General features: G+C 40.1%; 1 protein-coding gene across 1 annotated transcript in view; it reads left to right on the forward strand.

Moving 5' to 3' along the window:
- Positions 1–13,630, forward strand: part of rbfox3b (RNA binding fox-1 homolog 3b) — a 54,128-nt gene extending 40,498 nt beyond the window's left edge. Inside the window, exon 10 of the mRNA XM_088007793.1 lies at positions 8,757–13,630. Within this exon, the coding sequence (XP_087863919.1) occupies positions 8,757–8,759 (3 nt within the window). The 3' untranslated portion in view covers positions 8,760–13,630. The remainder of the gene's footprint in view (positions 1–8,756) is intronic.
- The last annotated feature ends 5,436 nt before the right edge of the window (positions 13,631–19,066 follow it).

Raw genomic sequence — 19,066 nt, forward strand, 5'->3', positions numbered from 1 at the left:
TTCCTAATTCTTTAATCATATTTGATTAATGCTCCTCCAGCAGAGTGAAGTCATTTTGCATTTAAAAGCTATACAATAATTAGTTCCTCTGAGGTTGGAAACCCTCTTTTCTCATTTCCAGCTTGCAGACGAATCTAATATGGATAAAAGTTTTTGCACAAGCAAGAGGACTCCCTGAAATTAGGCAAAATTAGCTGTTGAAGGCGCATGGCCGCCTTTGGAGTTTCCTAATTGCAACAGGACCACGTAGAGATGAGAGGAGGGACTGTGTGCGTGTGTGCATGTGCAGGTGTGCATGCATAGGCCCACTTGCATGCTTTATGTGTGTCTGCCCTAGATATCCTGAGCATGGTGCTAAATCTACGGGCTAATATCCTGTGGTGGTTTGCCCCTCCAGAAAGGTGCAGGCACCTCTGCAGACATGAAAAGGAGCCGTGATTAAAGCTCTCAACTCCTTCTGCTTCCCTCTAATTTACAGCCCTGCAAGGACTGACTTCTCCAGCAGAAAAATATACTTATTTCTTTTATTTTAATTAAAGTAACTATTAAATCTGGGATTAGTGTTTCTATGACTTTCATTTAAGAAAGTGCTCTTTTTTTTTTCTTTGCTCCCACAGATTATAAATTACGTTGGCTAAGCTCTGAGTCCACCAATCTACTTCGGCTCCTGCTGACCCTGTTCCTAACACACACTCAGAGAGCATCAAGTCAGGCAATCAATTCAGCAAAACAATTATCGGCTTAAATATATCAAACTATCAATCTGCCTGCTGACCGTTCCCATTCGCAAAGTTGCTCCAACATGGAAAGTCAATAAATTTAAAGGAAGGAAATTTGCAGAGAAAGAGAATCCAACTAAAGCTGTCACCTGAATACTGATTGGTACTTTTTCATCTTTGATGTTGCAGGCTAGCCTATACAGAGGAGGGTACAGTCGCTTCACTCCCTACTAAAAGAAAGAAAAAAAGCGAGAAAAGACAGAGAGACATTACCCCAAACAAAAAAACAAACTATCTTTAGAAGGGAAAAAAAAAAGTCAAACACGTAACAAGCGAACAGCCGGTCCTTGGTGGAGAGCTAAATCAAACAAAAAGCTTCCAGGTCCACATGCTGAGCCCCTCCCCTGACACCCTCTACAACAACCTCTTTGATGTCATCATTGGTCTGCTCTTGTTTTGTATTCATTTTGTGCTTCTGGTTTTCTTTTGGAAACTCTTATGCACATGTGCATTATCTTGATTGCTGTATATGGGTGCTGTGTCACCATAACCAATGTGAGCCTACTGCAGCACGCATGGTGCATGCTCAGAGGTGTGTGTATGCAGCCGCTGTCATCTGACTGAGAATACACCGGGTTGTTTCTGTCTCACACACAACAAGCAGAAATCAGGTCAACCCTCGTGATTCAATCCATTTCTTAACAGAAATGAAGCTAACTGAACCGAACCTGGTGATTCTTAGCTCAAAGACAGCGCTGCTCTGACTGCTTTGATTTTTTTTATTCCTTTTTTAACCTTAGAGTGTCCTACTGTTGTGCACTTGCAGTGGAGCCTTACAAGCTGTACAATGTGGTATGACAGCATGCAGAGTTAAGGGTCATGAAGGTCAGATTTCTGTTTTGGGACTCGCAGCGCTCACATGGTGGCCCTGTCTGCTGCAAATCGCCGTACATGCAGCTATTCTGCAGCAGCGCGTTTTAGGGGAGTAACGCTGGCGGGTTGCGTTCAGGGACAGCATGGAAAACAGAGGAGGAGCATCAGCGTTGCCCGGCGGCAGTGTGGATTCCCGTCTCGGCTAATGCTCAGTGGATTAGAAACTCCACGATTGGTGTTGAAACCAAACCAAATGAAGCGTGTACTTTGTGTTGTTTCTTTCCTCTTGTTTGGTAAACATCTCCTAAACGCTCGTACCAGAAGGGATTGAGTTCTGCTGAACGTGTCGCTAAACTTAACGCAGCAAAGCATGCAGGAGCAGAATCTCTGTTTTATTAAATAAAACCCATGAAAAATCAGTAGAGACTGTAGCCTGTAAATAAGATTTATTACACGACTGTTGTAATGGATTACTGTAGAGAAATTAGATTAGCGGATCGACACAAGTTGCTTTAAGAACTTTGCTTGCTGCTGTTATTGCATATTGAGCTTCTCTGGTTTTTTGATTTTCATTAGAGCGAAACCGGCACTTTGAAGACGTCACCTTTGACTCTGGAGAATCAAGATAAGAGTCCTCCGCTGTTTCTCCTCCCTTCAGCGGCTGAATGAGCCAACTGGTTGGCGGCGTTAGCGTTGCAGTTAGCAGGCAGTTCCTCCCCTTAAACCGCCGTCTGAGAGCGAATTGGCTGCATGGGGGCTGAGTTTGCAGCAGACTCGGCCACATATCCTCACTATTAACATCAAGTCGCACACGCACAGTAAAGACATGGCGCAGAGGAGGGGCGTCCCCTCCGCCAGTCACTGGGATCTTTTCTTTAAGCATTGCACAAAATGTTTTACCTCAGGATAAGCTAACTAAAGTTCACAAACTAAGATCCAGAGCTGCTCACTCCTTAGCATTCAGGACAATTGTTTTCTTCCGCAACCAGCACGCTCCACCTCTACGGAGCCGAGATGTTCTTATTATTTTCTGTTAGAGACCCCAGGAGAGAACGATAAAATAAGACTGTACTGTTCTGAGCTACGGCTTCTGTATTATATAGATAGACATATACTGTATAAGACATTTTACACAGGAAGATATAACCCAAAAGCACCCAGGCGTTAGGAGACGTAGAGCTAGTCCACATCCAGTCATTGGCTTCTACTTGTGCTACGTGATTTAAAGGAAATCTCTGTGTAGCTACTGTTAGCTGGTTTCAGTGCAGCTATGGGAAAAATCAAAGCTATTGCCAATAATATTTACTTTACATGTACTCACACAAGTATTTGTGGTCTCAAAAAAATAATGTCTGTTGCACTTGTTTTTTTTATTTCTTTCTGAGATGTAACATATTTATGAAATCTCTCATATACAGCTAGTCATGTTTAGTCAAAATGTTAAAATGACAGAGTAATGTTGTATATCAGAAAAAAAAGAAAATTAGCTCATTATCTCATGAGTCAAAGAAGATCTTTATGTGAATATAAAAGAAAAAAAACATTGTTCTTCCTTTTCTATGCTAGTGTGAATGCCCCCCGCCATTCAGGGGTTTTATAAGGAGCAAAACAAACTTTGAGAATTATTTTTAGCAAACAGGAGAGTTTCATAAGTGGGTGTTCAGTTAGTGGCCACCATTAGCAAGCTAGCCTGGAATGAAACCAACCTTTTTTCTGTTTTTCTGATCTGAATGTGTGTGCCTATGATGTGCTATATAGATATAAAATATATATGAATATGCATCAGAATGTTTGACTGTGATGGAGGAAGGAAACAAACAGGAAGAGAGCGTGACCCCAGTCCCTGGAATAACATCACCACATGAAAATTATTTTACATTTTCATCAACTGGAGAGTTCAAATGTCAACATTTCTCCGTTCATTTGCCTCATTTAGCAACAGTTTATAAAGTTATTACAACTCTTACAGAAGGACGATAAACACTTTGTTTACCATCTCCTTCATAAATAAGAAAAACGTAACATTAATATTTAGCCCTTAGATAAAAAGCTTCTGTTGATCAATAACCGTTTGCAAAATCATTTTCTAACCTTTGTTTGAAAATATGAAAAGTTGCAAAATCTTTGTAGTGATTTTCTTATCTGACATTAGCTTTTTTAAATAGCATTTCTCACATAAAAAACGATTTGTAAAGCAGTAAGTTATTTATTGTATTCCTAGACGTAGAGAAATGTTTTCTGTAAATATATATTTGTAGAGTATTTGGATCTTCTCATATGAAAAGCTTTCTGGTTTCACAAACATTTCTGATTATCGTTAAATCAGTCCAAATCAGATTAAATTCATCTTGTTTTTCTCTGCTTGGTCCAAACCTCTTGACACCTGGGCTCAAAAATAAATAAGCATGCAATATGTTAATTAAATTCATAAAGTAGTCAGATTTGTTGTTAGAAAGGTATGTGTAAAATATTAAATATCCAAAACCTATAATTAGTTTAGCAAATTTAACAAAATTTCTAGGTATCAATTGCAAAAAATAGGTAAAAATGTAGTAATTTCTGGACAATAAAATCAGTTTTCAAGTTTAATAAATTAAATAAAAGCAGATTTGGGTGCAGCTTTTGCGTAAAAATGATGTGGAACTTGCAAGAGAAAGCAAAAAGCCTGGTTATTTAAAGACAAATAACTGCTGATGTTGCCAATATTTTAATTTGCAAGGAGATTTTGCTTGTGATCATTTTGCCCCAATTAAAGATAGAAAATCAGCCCTGCTTTAAGATAAAAGCACCAACAGAAGTAGACAGATTAAACTTCATAAAGCTCCATTTCTGTGTGGAAGTGGAAGATCTGATGAATCTGGACCAAATTGTCACTAGTTGATATTTCCTCATATTTTGGCAACCAGGAAGTCTTCTGTGTAGATACATGGACATGAAGGGTCAACAGTGTAAGAGGAAAAATGGCTGAGCTCATTCATCAGTCTAATTACCAGAGGAGCTGCCAGGTGGATGTAAAGACAAAGAAAGGGAGTGTAAAGAGAGACTGAATCCATTTTAAACCTAATTTACCATCAAAGCAAACTCTAACCTCCAGCACGAAGGAGGAATTCATCACAGGAGCGGCTGTGCATCGTCCAAGTTGTCCATCAAGCATCCATGAGCTAATTTTAACTACAAGTACAAATTCAGTATTAATTTGCAGTCAAATATTAAAATCAGAATGATGACTAAGGCTGAGTTTAAATGACTCAGCTTTTCATTCAGAGTAAATTTTCATGGAAACTGTTGGATTTGTTGCTCTGGTAATTTTAAAAGGAGCTTAATTAGTTTGGAGATGTTTTATTCTGTAAATAGATTACGGCTTTAATAATAGTTTCTCCCAATGATTTGTGATTCATACTGCTGAAATGGACTTTTTAATCCATTACGGTCATCAGAGTGTGGTGATACACTAATTCGCTTTTGGTAATTACACTGAATGTTAAAGCATTAGCATATGCGATGCAATTAAGAGGAAATGGAGATGTGTTTGTGAATGTAAGTTATCCCGACAAACATCTCGCTGCGAGGGAAACGTTTTCCTTTTTTTCCTGGTGTGATGTTATTTCCGGGACGACTGGGTCGTTGTCCGGAGCCGCTCCTAACAGTCTGCACGGGTTTGTCAACAGTTTACAGAAAAAGTTCAAATTAGCTGTTTCAGTGTCAGCTTATCAAGGCTTAAATGTTATAGATATAATATTAATTAGCATTCTATAGTGTAAAGATCTAATGCATTTTATCATGCTTACAGTCAAATGTGAATTTATAGTACAAAGACTCTAACTTTTAGGTTTGTTTGCTTTTGTTGTACTTCATAACCAGCTTAATATGCAACCAGTCCTCTATTTGATCCACCTGTTTACACTTATTAATAGTAGTACTGAGCTATGTTTACATATGAGAAGAAAATACTCTTTATGCATCGTTTATATTTACAAGTATTCACTAAGCCCTGATAAGCTGGCAGGTGACTTTATTAATCCACCTAAAAATATTTGTACAAAAGAAAACCAAGCAAAAAAGTTGCAGCACCTGTAAATACATTTAAATGTATATACACACAAACTATATCATGATTCTCTGAGTAACTGTTTTATATGTATTCCTATATGAAGTGGGGTTATATGTGTATTTTCAACTTAGCTCAACTTGTTCTTGAACTCTCTGTAATTTCTATAATGAGAATATATTGTCTGAAAGGTGTAAAGTAATTTTCTTTGAGATTAATTTCATAGGTAAAAGGTTTACTATAATGAAACTTTTAGTTATTCTTGAGATCTTTCTGTTGTCAGTATGTGACATATAAGTAACCACTGATTGTTTTCTGAGTGTCAGAATAAAGCAGTTATAAGAACATTATGTCTTCCTTCACACATTGATGTTTGTTTTCAAGAAAATTTTTGAATTTTCTTTCTCTTTATTTTTCTGTTTCAGTTTTTCTCAGAAAGAAAAAAACATCCATGCCTGGATGCGTCTGGCCATGCAGATACTGATAAATGTGGTTTCATTAAGAGCTTTAAATAGTTCCTTACAATTATTTTTTAATGTTTCAGAAACGTAGTAAATTCAGCAGCATTTTTAATCTGTATTTTAATACATAACTTTATTCCAAAACCAGAAGAAATGAATCATGCAACAAACTGAACTGGTTGGGAGAAACATGTCATCCTCCAGCAAATCAACAGCAATGCAGACAAACAGGAAGCTGCAAATGTCCCAGCCCTGACTGACTACTCCTCTTATGGAGAAACCTTCCTCTAATTGAAAAATAATATGTTTATGTCTTCATGATTAGCGGAAACACTTAGTAATCCTCCAATATCATCAGCATAAAGAAAGACTGGAGACTTTCTCAACAGAAGCTCATGTTTTCTTTGACTCTTACCACCATTTTGTTTTAGTCTCAACGTTTTCAGCATCTCAGTGAAAAAGGGAAAACATTGAACACATTAATGGTTTCTATGGTTTCGGGTGAGCCACAGAATATTTCCTACCAACCAAGAGTTGGTTCGTACGCCCTTTCACTCCCAGTGATTTAAATTACTCATAACTGCCTATTTTAATAGTTCAAATGCAAATTATCTCTTAATATAAATCAATACACACAGTGGAAATCAGCTTTTCTACAGTCTCTGCTCCAGCAAATCAGCACCAAGAAAACTGAATGGTGCTCTTGGATTGGCTGCTTTTGAAATGCCAGCCAATCATGTGTCCAGCAGCGTTGTCGAGGTATTTCAGCTTCTCACTGCATTTTCTTTCAAATATTTTAGATCTAAAAAACTCTGTGAATACTGAACAGCAAATATTTGTGAATTATCAAAATAAAGATTAGGCCATTTTAAAATCACATTTTCACCTTTGTTGACACAAAGCTGTTTATAGTTGTGTTTTTATTGGAAACTCCAGATTAAATGAAGATTTACAGGAAATGTATGATAAACCACCGTCTATTCATGGATTTCACAAATTATTTGTGGAATTTTTCATAAAACGAAAACATTCATAAGAAGAAGTAGTTTGGGAAGCTATGGACTCACCATTGGTTGGCGTTTTTCAAAACATGGGGTCCATTCATTTTCCTTTGTGCTGATTGGCTGAATCCCCAAGAATACACTTAAGGAAGACTGTGAATGTTGGCTGCTGCAGTATTTCCCAGACGGGTTCAATTCAATTCAAAAATACTTTAAAAGGAAATTAACATGTTGTAACATGTAAAAGTATATTTGGTGTTTTAATATAAACAGTGTTTTTACAGGTCTCAAGTGTTTGTGCCCAAAAAGTTCAGAAATTAATTTGGAGTAAAACATGGTTGGTATGACAACCATAACAGGAAGCACACATATAAGATAGACCCACACACAGTGGGTCTGCTTGAACTAGACCGCTACATCACTTGGTTTCAGAGCCATTAGTTCTAACTGAATTGAACTGAATTGTGACCGAAATGCAATCATTAACCATTGTTAATGATGCAGTTGATGTATTTATCTCCAAATTGCTTTAATGTTTATTAATTAGCATAAAATTACGCTTAAAAAGTAAAGAAAATGTGATAAATTTCTCTAAACTGTACAGGGAAAGGCAGCTCTATGCTTTAATAACGATGGACCGAAAAGTTTAATGGCTGCTGAACAACTTAATGATTAGATATAAAAAGTTATTAGTGACTATAAATTAATAAAACAAAGGGAAAATACCGCAGGCTCCTTCTAGAACGGTATCTGGATGGCTCAGACCCACCGGGCTTTAGCAGATTTCATAAAGAAGCACAGACTCTAACACCTGAACTAACCCTCTCCTGAATCCTTCAAGTCTGCGTGTGATTAATATATTTGTGTCTGCAGTCCTTCCAGGACCAGGCAGCCTGTCAGCGAGGACTATATGTAGCTCCAGCGCCATTGTGCTCCCTCCCTGCTGAGTTGTAAGACTGCGTGTGGATATTTTTGTATGGCAGCTCCCAAGTGAGCGTGCAGTAAATCTGAGGTACGGAACGGAGAGCGGCGGGGAAACGCTGGGCCAGTCCTCTGTAAGAACAGGGAGATGGATGGATGCTGACTGAGCACGCCACTTCACTGTTTGTCTCTCCGGATTGGAAGCTGGACTACAAAGCCGTTTCCAAATCAACGCCTCATCTTCTTTCATTCCCACATTTCTTTATCAGAAGCTCCACTGAGCTGCTGAAGATCAGTGCGAATTAGTGTGCATCTGTCGTGACGAGGGTCCTGGGACGGCCCCCGACACCCTCGCACCACGCCCGCTCTCCTCCGCCTCCATCCAGCCCCATTACGCCAACACTTCTCACTGCGCTCCGCCAAAGTGCCGATCTCCACATGTATGATTACAGCTGACTCTGATCTTTATTCTGGCGAGAGCAGCACCAGCAGCGGCTTCTTTTATGCTGCGTTACAAAAGATGTTTTCTCTCCAAACTTTAAAGTTCATGTCGGGTGTTACGACTTTGTGCTCAAACCTCATCCTCAACTTTCCTCCTTGTAAAATTGTATATTTATATCTGTTGTACGTTTGTTGCATGTTTTGCTATGTTGAAAACTGGCACATCTATCACAGCAAATCATCACTTTCTGCGTATTTACCAGTTTTCCCTGCTTCTCTCCCCTGTTTCTAGTAAATACAAAATGAAGAGCTGTACTCAGTATTGATGGACATCACAGATGAAAACAACGAAGAGAGGAGAACTAGCTTTAAGAAAATAACACAAGAAGAAGAAGACGAGAAGGAGTCCCTCTACTGAGGCTGGCGAGGGAAGACGGGAGGCGTACAAAGTGGCGCCGCGGCAGTGGTGTCAAACCAGCCACAAACTTGACAGATGGAGTGAGCCAGTTTCCACCAGGGACCACCTTTTTGCCGGGTAGAAAAAAAAAAGACAGAGAGAGAAGGAAGTGTCCCGTTATTATAAAACATTTTATTTTTCTATACTTTTGTGATTTACAATGGTAAAAAAAAAAAAAAAAAACGTGTGTATAAAGCAGTATATATGTACAAATCTGTTTTTATGTTTTTTGGTAAGGGAGATGAACAGTTGGCCCTTGATGCTGATTCTGTGGTATGCAGGAAGGAGGAGGGAGGATGACCTCCCCCGCCCCCCGCCTCCTCTCTCTATGGCACACTGCTCTGTCACCGAGGTCGTGTAAAAAAAAATAATACAACTAAAAACAAGATACGAAAGAAAAAAAACAAAAGGTGGCAGGGAGAGCTCGGCATCCAGGCAGATGCACTTTCTACGCTGTACTTCCTGTGGGCGGAGTCTCGCGGCTCCGCCCTCTTCCTTCCTTCCTTCCTTTTTGGGCCGATGAAGTTGACGCCGCCGCTTCCTCCTTGTCGTGGCGTCGTCGGCCCGCAGCGCCTACTGTTAGCAGCGTCCCCCGTGGATACTGTCGTGATGTCACTTCCTTTTTGGCAGCACCATTGGGCATCCCCGCCCTCCCCAATGGGCAGAGTCACTGGTTTACAGCTTTGGGGAGTGGGGGGGGTGAGCCACGGCGGGACGGTGACACGGTACACAGCCGAGCCTCCCCGTCTGCCCCTCTCCACGCCCCAGCAGAGGTCACTGACTTAAGGACTACTTAGAGAAAAATGGCGCCAAAGCCGCTGACTTTATCCACCTGCCAGACTCCGAGCCCAAGCCTTTGTGTCACTCTGCACCGACGGATGAACTGTCAGACCAACACGAAAACAAGGTGCGTACAACTACCAAGGATGCACGTTCCCATCCGACGAGAATAACTCATCACCATCCATGTAACAAATTGAATTATAATCGAGTAATCCCATTGTACTACATCAGCAGGTGCATAACCAAAACACAAGCCTGAGGCATATAGACTGTGTTGCTAGATAAAACATTATAGAAATACAGTAGTGCCCATCCAACAGTATCAAGGAACGAGGGCTGAAATATGTGATTTCTTTCGTCAATGTATTCTGAGAATATTTGTTTTTTTTTCAGCACTCAAAACTTTTGAACAGAAAAAAAAAAGTTTTAATTTTGTGAAAGCAGAACCTTAATTCTTTATATCAGGAGAGTCACTGTAAACGTGTTTAATCAAGAATGTCGGTTCAGTTTTTGAATGTATTTTAATGTCTAGGGTGTCCGATAAGTATGTATTCTTTTTTCTGTATATAAATATATATACATATCTATTATATGGGCTGTGGTGATGTCAGGGAATAGAGGGGGTGGCAGGAAAGCCTCCGGCCCCCCGAGCATAGTTATCAGAACCCCCTCCAACTAAATATGTCCCTGATATTTACTGTAACATGTGATCATGTGCTATATGACTGAAAGTGTGACGGTGATAGTGTGAACTGATCTCCCCTGAGTCCCACCCGTACCACCAACACACGCACTGTGCAGATTCTCACAGACCAACATCCCCGCCATCGTCAGAGCAAAGCGTCACATCCCGCCTCCTCACCGACCCGCCGGCCCTTCAGAGACAACGGTTTACATCTGCAGTTACTCTGACCCCTCACTGGAGCTGCAAAGACTTCCTAATTAGCGCAAGGTGTAGTAAAAAGTTTATGAATATTGATTTCTCTTTCTTACTTGAACCAAAGTATGATTTGAAGGCGCAGACTCAGTGCTCTTTGATCAGGAGACAGCGGGACTCTGGGATGACGGCGGAGCCTGGATGCGTATCGACGTGACCCAGATTTCATTCAGTCACGGCTGCAGAGGAAGCGCTCGCTCTTCAGCCGCTTTAACGAGCTGCGCTGAAGGAGGCCGGCTCACAGCTTCCTGTGGCGGCCTCGGTTTACGAAGCACCGGTCTCACGCTGACCCCGATGGGCGGGCGGCCGCTTGGTTTTACTGCATATTGGATATAACCTGCTGGCCCTGAGGAGAAACTTTTTACTTTTTTTGTTTTTAAATCAGAGGTGAGCAGGTTTGGGTGAAGCACAACTTAGTTTGAGAGTTCAGGGTATGCTACGTGGTTAGTGGTGGTTTGTGAAGAGGGAAAGAAAAGATTAAGCTTCTGACTTCCTGTACAAAACTACACAGTGTACTGTTAATATTCTGTACAGTAAATCTCACCTCACACTTCTTAATTAACTTCATCTTCTTTCAGGTTAAAAATAACAACAAAAAAAGACTTGTTCTGAATCAGGGCTCCTACCCACGCGACCTCTGCTCATCTGTAGACAGCCTCCCATATATTACAGAGTATCTATATCATGGCAACTAACTGTTGTGAAGTCTAATTGGGGTAAAGTCGGTCATTTGTTCTCCCATACAGTTTTCATCTGCAGATTTAGCATCTTCATACCTGTTGGTTTGTTTCTGAGAGTCAACTGATGGTTCTGGCCTACTTTCAGCTCCGCAGACTGGAGGTGGGTCAGGAAACTCAGGAGCAGGTTGGAGTTTTAGTTTGCCGGGAGCTTCCAGGGAGCCAGAGATAAAGAGCCACAGTTTGTTTCCTCCTCCTTTTTGTTACATAGTTGGAGTTCGTCCACTGAATTATCTATGCATACTGCAACAAAAACACTTGATGTCATGTGTGATGGGCACATTTTCTGAGAGAACACTGTTGTGTACTTATTCTAGTTAGCTACTAGCAGATCAAATCTGACGGGATGACGCTGGTATTATTGCGTGTTTTAGTTTTGTCAACAAATCTTGAGAAAAAGTGAAAAAAATGTGTGTGTCTCAGTATCTCTGACTTAGTTATACTGTTTTTACAAACTAAAAAAACTAAACAAAAAAGTGTAGTTTTTAGCAAATGTTACTCAAATAGTAAGTGAGCTCAAGTGCATTTCCTTGGGGACTATTTTCAGCAGCGGATGAATTCACAAAAGGTGCTGTTGTGAGTTTTTGTGGCAGCAGATGTGGACATTTCACTTCCTGCAGCGGCGTTGATGTGTTTTTCTTTAGGGGGAACCATAAAGCTCTGTGTATCTGTTTGGGTTTGACCTTTTTAAACCGTGTTTTTATTTATTTTGTTTCAAATCAAAGGACGTAGCATTACTTTGGAACAGTGATGCAAAAAAAAAAAAAAGCATGTCAGAGATCAAGCTGCCTCTTCTTTAGTTTATGCAAACCAAAAAAAAAAAGTTTGAGGTCTGAGAATAGCAACATTTGCAGTAACTTGTGCAAAACAAATGAACCGATCTTGATTTGTTTCTCGTATTAACTGTTGTAGACGTAGGAATAGAAAATAGGGGCTGTGTGCAATGTTGCCATTCTGCGTATTCTCCTGATGTTTACCTACAGCTCATTCTGATCCACAGTTCACAGCGAAAACAAAGAGAAAACACTGAACCAATGACACTCCTACCACAGCACTCGTTTCAGACGTATATGCAGCTTTGCAGCTAACTTTAAAGTGCAGGTTTTGTAAAAAATAAAAAAGCAAATAAAACTCCTTTTAGAGATGTGATGGAGAGTCCCATCCTGCTTACAGGTTACTACAGCTCTTAATGCATGAAGGTATTTTGTTATATTTTTTCCATTTACCTGCTACGGCTCCCATGAGCTGGTTGACAGTGTGTAGCTGCCACAGCCTCATGCGAGCTGCAGTTGAAAACCAAGAAAAAAAAATGTATAAAAGATAAATTTTATTGCCTTAGAATTTTTATCCAGTTGATATGAGAAATACTAAATAGATTTTAAATGTTTTAATGGAAGTAGTTAGATGTTAGTGTTGGAGCAGCAGTGGTGAGGTATCCATCCTGTTTTTAACCTTTAGGGCCGTTTTGTTCCCGCTGTGGTTGTTTGTCTCTGCTCGCTGGCCAACGCAGTGAAAAACAAAAAAAGGCCGAGCTAAAACTCCAGCCTGCGCCGTAGCGTAGCGGTGGGATGGAGCGAGGGGGGTTGGGCGTACGGCGACCCTCCCTTCCTTCCTTCAGATGCCTTTATGTTTTAAAAAACTGGTCCTGATCTTCCTGAGCACAACTGCTTGAGCTGTGACACTCGCAGGATGCCCCTCGCTTCCATCGGACCCCGTATAGCTACCCCCCATCCCAGCCTTCCAGTATGTGAGTCGACTGGCCCCTTTTGTATTCCTGGTGTTCTGTACATAATAACCTTCACCCCAACTGGTCTCTTACTTCCTTCAGCTGTCCTTTCAGGGGGAAAAGAACAAAAAAATACGTCAAAAAGAAAAAAAAGACCATCCTCTGACTCCCCAAATCTTGTATTTTGTTCTAATGATGACAAAATTTATTTATAAGGGATTTTTTAAATTCTATCTCTTTCTCCTTTTTGTAAATGTTCCAGTTAAATAATGTTTAAAAATGTTAAAAAATTAAATGGATATATTGAAAGGTTAAAAAATGTCTCTAGAAGTCCCTGCCCCCTCCTCTGGCTCTGTACTCTGAACTTTGTGTTTTTGTTTTTTCTCTTTCTGTATGCTTCTCTTTACGTGCTTCAGATGAAGAGTTCTATTTATTATGACATTAACGTTATTATAATTATGACTAATTATTAATATTATCATCCTCATCATCCTCATTATTATCATTAATAAACTTGTCTACTTCAGCTGCGGAGTCTCGGGTTGTTTGTGGTTAGTGATGGCGCGCCGTTCGCGCGCAGTGGACTGGGACTCGGCGTACCACACGAATCCCACCGCATAACCGAGCCGAGACGCCACACGAGACGAGGCAGCTGGAAATGGGCGGGGCTTCTTCCTACAGCCATTTGTCTTGCAACAACCCCTTGTGGGGCTGCAAGATGGAGAGCACCCGTCTGTCGCGGAGGCCAGCGTTTACCTGAGCAGCTCTGCCTCTGAAAGTGGAAAAACACAGACGCCGGTCTTTCAGGGGCAGACGGAGAAGAAAATACCAGAAAATGTAAATATTACAGAAGATGAGTCCGCGTCCATCACTGTTGGCTTTAATCCTCTGAGCTTCTGCAAACAGTAAGATGTTTCTGCTGGAGATCCGGTGTTATTTGTATTTCTGCTGCACCACGTCAACATTTACACAATGAGACCTCTGCAGGCCTCATTCCAGCAGGCGTGTCATGTCTTCCTTTTTTTAAATGTCACATCTTCTTTTAAAGGCCATTAGATTTTACCAATCCAAAATTCAGTTGTCTGTTTCCTTAAGGCAGAGGTTCCCAAACTGTGGGGCGCGCCCCCTAGGGAGGCGCCGTGTCATTGCAGGGGGGGGCGCGGGAAGCCGTCTGGATGAAAAAAAAAACAAAACATGAACACTGTATGCGCTGGGTTTTTACCTTAGAATGGCCAACTCTCTGTTATTCCTGTCAATTTGATACAGTAGAGGCTTCCACACCTCCCATATCTGTGTCCTCTGTCACTTTTATCAGCAGTTAAAACTGTTTAATCCGTTGTTAACATGTTGTAACCTGTTTTTCCGAGCCGCCTTTAAACGCAACATGAGCGCTACACGCTCGCGCAGGGTTTCCACCTGTGAAGGAGACCTGCTGCTGCTGGGCGGAGCTACGTAGGTTTGTGTTAGAATCACGGCAGCAAACCAGCAAAACGCAAAGAACTTTTCACAGTTTTTCCCTCCAAACTAACCGACTGAGTTGAGTAAAGCTGCTGGATGCAGGTAATGTTAGCTAAAAGATGACTAGCTAATATCAATACAGAACCTTAAGCTTAACAAGTACCTTGTAGGCTACCGATGTTGGTGTCTGTTTTCAGCTACGTACATTCATTTTGCCCCCAAAAAAGTCGATACTACTGTTATGGAGAGTGATTAAGAAAAAACATAAAGCTATAAAAATGTGGCATTAAAAGCAAAGAGTTCAAAAATTTCAAAAAGTCTATTTAAATGTATTTGCTGCATTTATTTCTTGTTTATATAAATTTTATTCTTCAGTACATCTTGATCTGCATCTAAAAATACAGAACAAGTAATTTGATGTGTATTCCTAATAAATGTTACCAGACCAGTTTCTGTAAATATTACTACATAATGATAATATTCTGTACTGCAGTAGAAGCTAATTGTGGGAAAGTTTCAGTGTTTTTAGACAGTCAGTACAAGTTGGTTGGATATAAATTGGTAAAGTTGGGTCTGAAGGCCCACAGGAAGGAGATGCTGGAGGCCAGACTCTCCTCCTGGGTAAGCAGGTAAATCACCATCATTCAAATCAAATTAAAAACGGTTTTACGTTTCTGAATAAATTTGCTAAATATGAAGCTTTGATGGAGAGAACGCCAAGATGATCCCCAGCTCTTGGAAACAAACGGTGGTGATCTCCCAGCAGCAGCTACTTCTGTGTCTGCTGCCAGATGGCCAACACAGCGAACAGGTTGTGGTCTGGCCATATTAGGATCATTTCCAAGTTTGTCTTAATAATTACTTTGTTTTCACCACACCTGAATGACCGGAAAACATTCCCAAAACCAGACAAATGACAGATCCACCTTAAATGACTCCACCATATGATTAATGGTTACTAAGCCAACTAATTGTTGCACAGATTTCAAGTAAAAGAAAATAACTCAATTCTGATCAGAGCAAAATAAGATAAAAAAAAAAGACATTTACAGGTAAATAAAAAAAATTGCACCAGCCAAAATTATTAACTTATTTCTGAGACTTGTTTTTGTTTTCGGACAACCTGCAGCAATCATCACACAGCTCATAAAACGTCATTCCAACCTGTTGAACCCAGAGCTCGTCGGTAAAATGGCCGACTACAGTTTCTCAACGCCGTATACGTAGCCGCTCTCCAGTAGGCGAGGAAATGCTGCGCCAACGCCTGAATAAGACGCCGCCATCTCCTCTGATGGCTGGTAGATGATGATCTGTTTACATTCATTGCTGAACAAGCTTATTTACATGCAGTTTTAATTTATTTCTTATTTAATGAAACACCACAAGTGCGAAAGTTTTTTTTTACATTAGCAGAAAACGGACAAACGTGCACAAAATTTGTAATATAAGTGCAGCTAATGATTATTATCATAAAACTTCTTATGAGTATTGCATCTTAAGATTAACCTACTATTAAAACTGAAAGACGGGATATTAAATGGTAACACTTTAAATGTTGTGCCTGAGACATTAAGTTTAGCTAAATGCTCGGCTCCCAGCTGCCTGTAGCTGCTCAGCCACCACTAGGAAGGAAGTTAAGCATAAGCTGAGTGTTTGCAAATATTCACCATGGTCAGGTTTTCCTGTCTACCTGGTTTCTAAGCTTTTAGATTCCAAGGATTAGCAACTTTATTTATTTCACCACTTCTTCACAGAAAGTAAGAAATAATGATTATTTTGAATCTGCTACTTTTTTGGGCCACAGCGCAGCTCTTTCAAGAACAGGAATGTGTGAAAAGATTCAAACTCAAAGATTTTGAACAAATATAACACATATGTAAGTATATTATAAGCCCAATTCATGTTAACTCAAGGACATCTAATTCAAGTTTATTGTAGTTTAAATGTACTTTCCGATCATAAGTTACACTCTAGGTGCAATGCACTCTACCTCCCACATGGTGGCGTAATTCATCAGTCTTCTGCAGTCTGGAGGCCCCTGCAGTTCATATTCCTCTCTGTGCGCCACTTGTTTGTGTTTGATCTTTCCTCAGAGCCTTGGCGTCTCCCACCTGATCCGCCTCATCACTAAAATATTATCTCCCTGTTTTACTCATACATGCAACGCTTGATTAAGGTCAAATGGAGATCTAAAATATGATAAAAGCATCTGTTGGGCTCAAATAGAATCTGTCACCCCAACCACAGCAATTGACCATAATCACACAATTATGAAGTGATGAGACACTTTGGCTTTATGGGGAGGGTGCTTTGCTAAAATGGCCCACGTAAAATCCCATCTGTACAAATGGGCCTTGGATTTGAGCCAAAGTGGGGGCTAAAAGACCCAATATATCAAGTCGCAGCACATCTAACAGAGGGGAACACAGAACCAGGAGTCTGTTGGTGTCAAAGAAAAACACGGCGGTGATATCTGTAAGTGCCGTCAGTTCTGTAGGTACAGCACTCCTTTGTGCATATTTGATGACGAATGCAATTAACAAAGATGATTCATGAGCCAAGTGATGGCTGACTCCTGGCCCACAGTTTGGTCCTCTAAATCTCTTATTACTGTCAGGTTAAAAGTAATGCCTGTGCATATAAACACACATAGACCTGTGGCTACATTGGGTTCAAGGATACTTCTCCATAAATTCACCATCATGAGTATTAGCTTAGCAGCTAATACTGAGGAAATAACAACAGTTAGCTAAAATGATTTAAATCTAACAGATTCAAGATTACCAGCATGTATTAACATAAGGAGCTAAAATTATAAAGCTGTGAAAAACTAAGAGCTAAATGGGAAATTAACAGGCAAAAGTTTACTCATCAATTTACGTTTGTTGGAAACATATATTGGAAATTATTGCTAAGTTTTAATCTCAAATATACAATTTTATTTCTTTTATTTGTGGTGTGTTTCATTTCAGGAGATTGAGACAAACTGCTTACTGGTATTGCTGGTGGTCTCTTGGTGGTTTGTGTCAACACACCGTCAAGCAGAAAAGACATTTTCAATGAACTAAAGTAGTAAATGTTACATCATTTTGTTGAATTTCCATTTGGAAACAAAGTGTTTTGAATTTAATTGAATTTGAATTCAGTTGTTTTATACACCTGTAGAGTTTGAACGAAGTCGAACTTTCGACTTGCACTGATGTGGTTGGACAACATCCGTTTTCATACAGACCTTCAATGTCCACAAGACACTTCATGGGTCAATTCAGTAATGTAATGACTTAAGGTTTGAGAGATCAGTCACGGGGTTTGCAAGCTTAAACGAGACTCAGATTGTTTCAGTAAGAAGGTGAGAAACATTCTGAGACATTGTTGAATTTGCTGGAACATCCACTTCTGGGAAGATTGGCGGCTTTTTTAAATGTTTTCCCCTCAGGAATAATTCCTTTTCGCCGAAAAGGAATTAATCATCGAAGCATGATGGACTTCGATTAGTCTGGAATTGATCTTAGAGCCCTTTCCTTTCTTAACAGCAACTCATTCTCTCAGGACATTTCAGTCATCTTTTCTTCCTGGCATTGTGTAAAGACTTAAGGCCTAATCCTAGTCTTTACCCTAGGACTAGAGTTGTAGTCTTTACTCTGGAGTCCTAGTCTACCCTATGGCTCCTAGGACATAGTCCTAGTCCAATAAGACTAGGACTAGAGTCCTAGTCATAGTCCTATCAAAGTGTACATAATAATTAGGCAGTTTCTTTACTTGAGGCAAAATGAGTAAAAGCACAAGACCAAAAAGAGTCCAAAATAACCAAAAGTCTCTCAAAAGGATTCAAGACTCTTGAAATTCCTCAAATATTGGAGCATGATCAAAGAACTATGTGGCGTTTTGTTGCAAATAAAAAACAAGGTTGCAACAAACCTGTTGAGAAAAAGAAAAAATGCTAAAAAAAATGTTTTAAAAACCAAGCATATTCTAGGAGTGCAAACTACCAAGAAGTACCAGATGTTCAGAGCTCAGAGACATGGCTGAATATCAATCACCACTGAACAACAAGCTGAACTATTAAAACTGGGCCAAGAAACAGATTTCTAGCTGGCTGAACCTTTTTAGATTGAAGAAGTTCTCAAAATGAACTCCACAACCGATTGTGAGTTTTTAGAGACACTTTCTTCAAGCAGTGGTTCAGGGAGAAGTCTGCATCTTTCAAAAAGACAATGATTTTCAAGCGGGACAATCCTCCATCACATGCATCCAGGTATTCCTCTGCATGCCAAGTCAGTAAAGGCATTAAAGATAAAAAACCTTTGACATGACTTCTTTTCTTACCTGATCGGGACCCAATTGAAAACTTGTGAGCAGATCTTAAACCAGAGATTTACAATGAAGGAAAACAATCCACCTCTCGTATCTGTGGTTGCTGCTGCACAGGAAGTTAATCATCACCAAATCAGGAACTGACTCCATAAACAGACGGTGATCATATTGGTCACTTTATGCTAAAAAT

The sequence above is a fragment of the Poecilia mexicana genome, unplaced genomic scaffold (assembly GCF_051168715.1).
Source record: "Poecilia mexicana isolate PSO_F unplaced genomic scaffold, ASM5116871v1 scaffold_8, whole genome shotgun sequence".
In the NCBI taxonomy this organism is placed as follows: domain Eukaryota; kingdom Metazoa; phylum Chordata; class Actinopteri; order Cyprinodontiformes; family Poeciliidae; genus Poecilia; species Poecilia mexicana.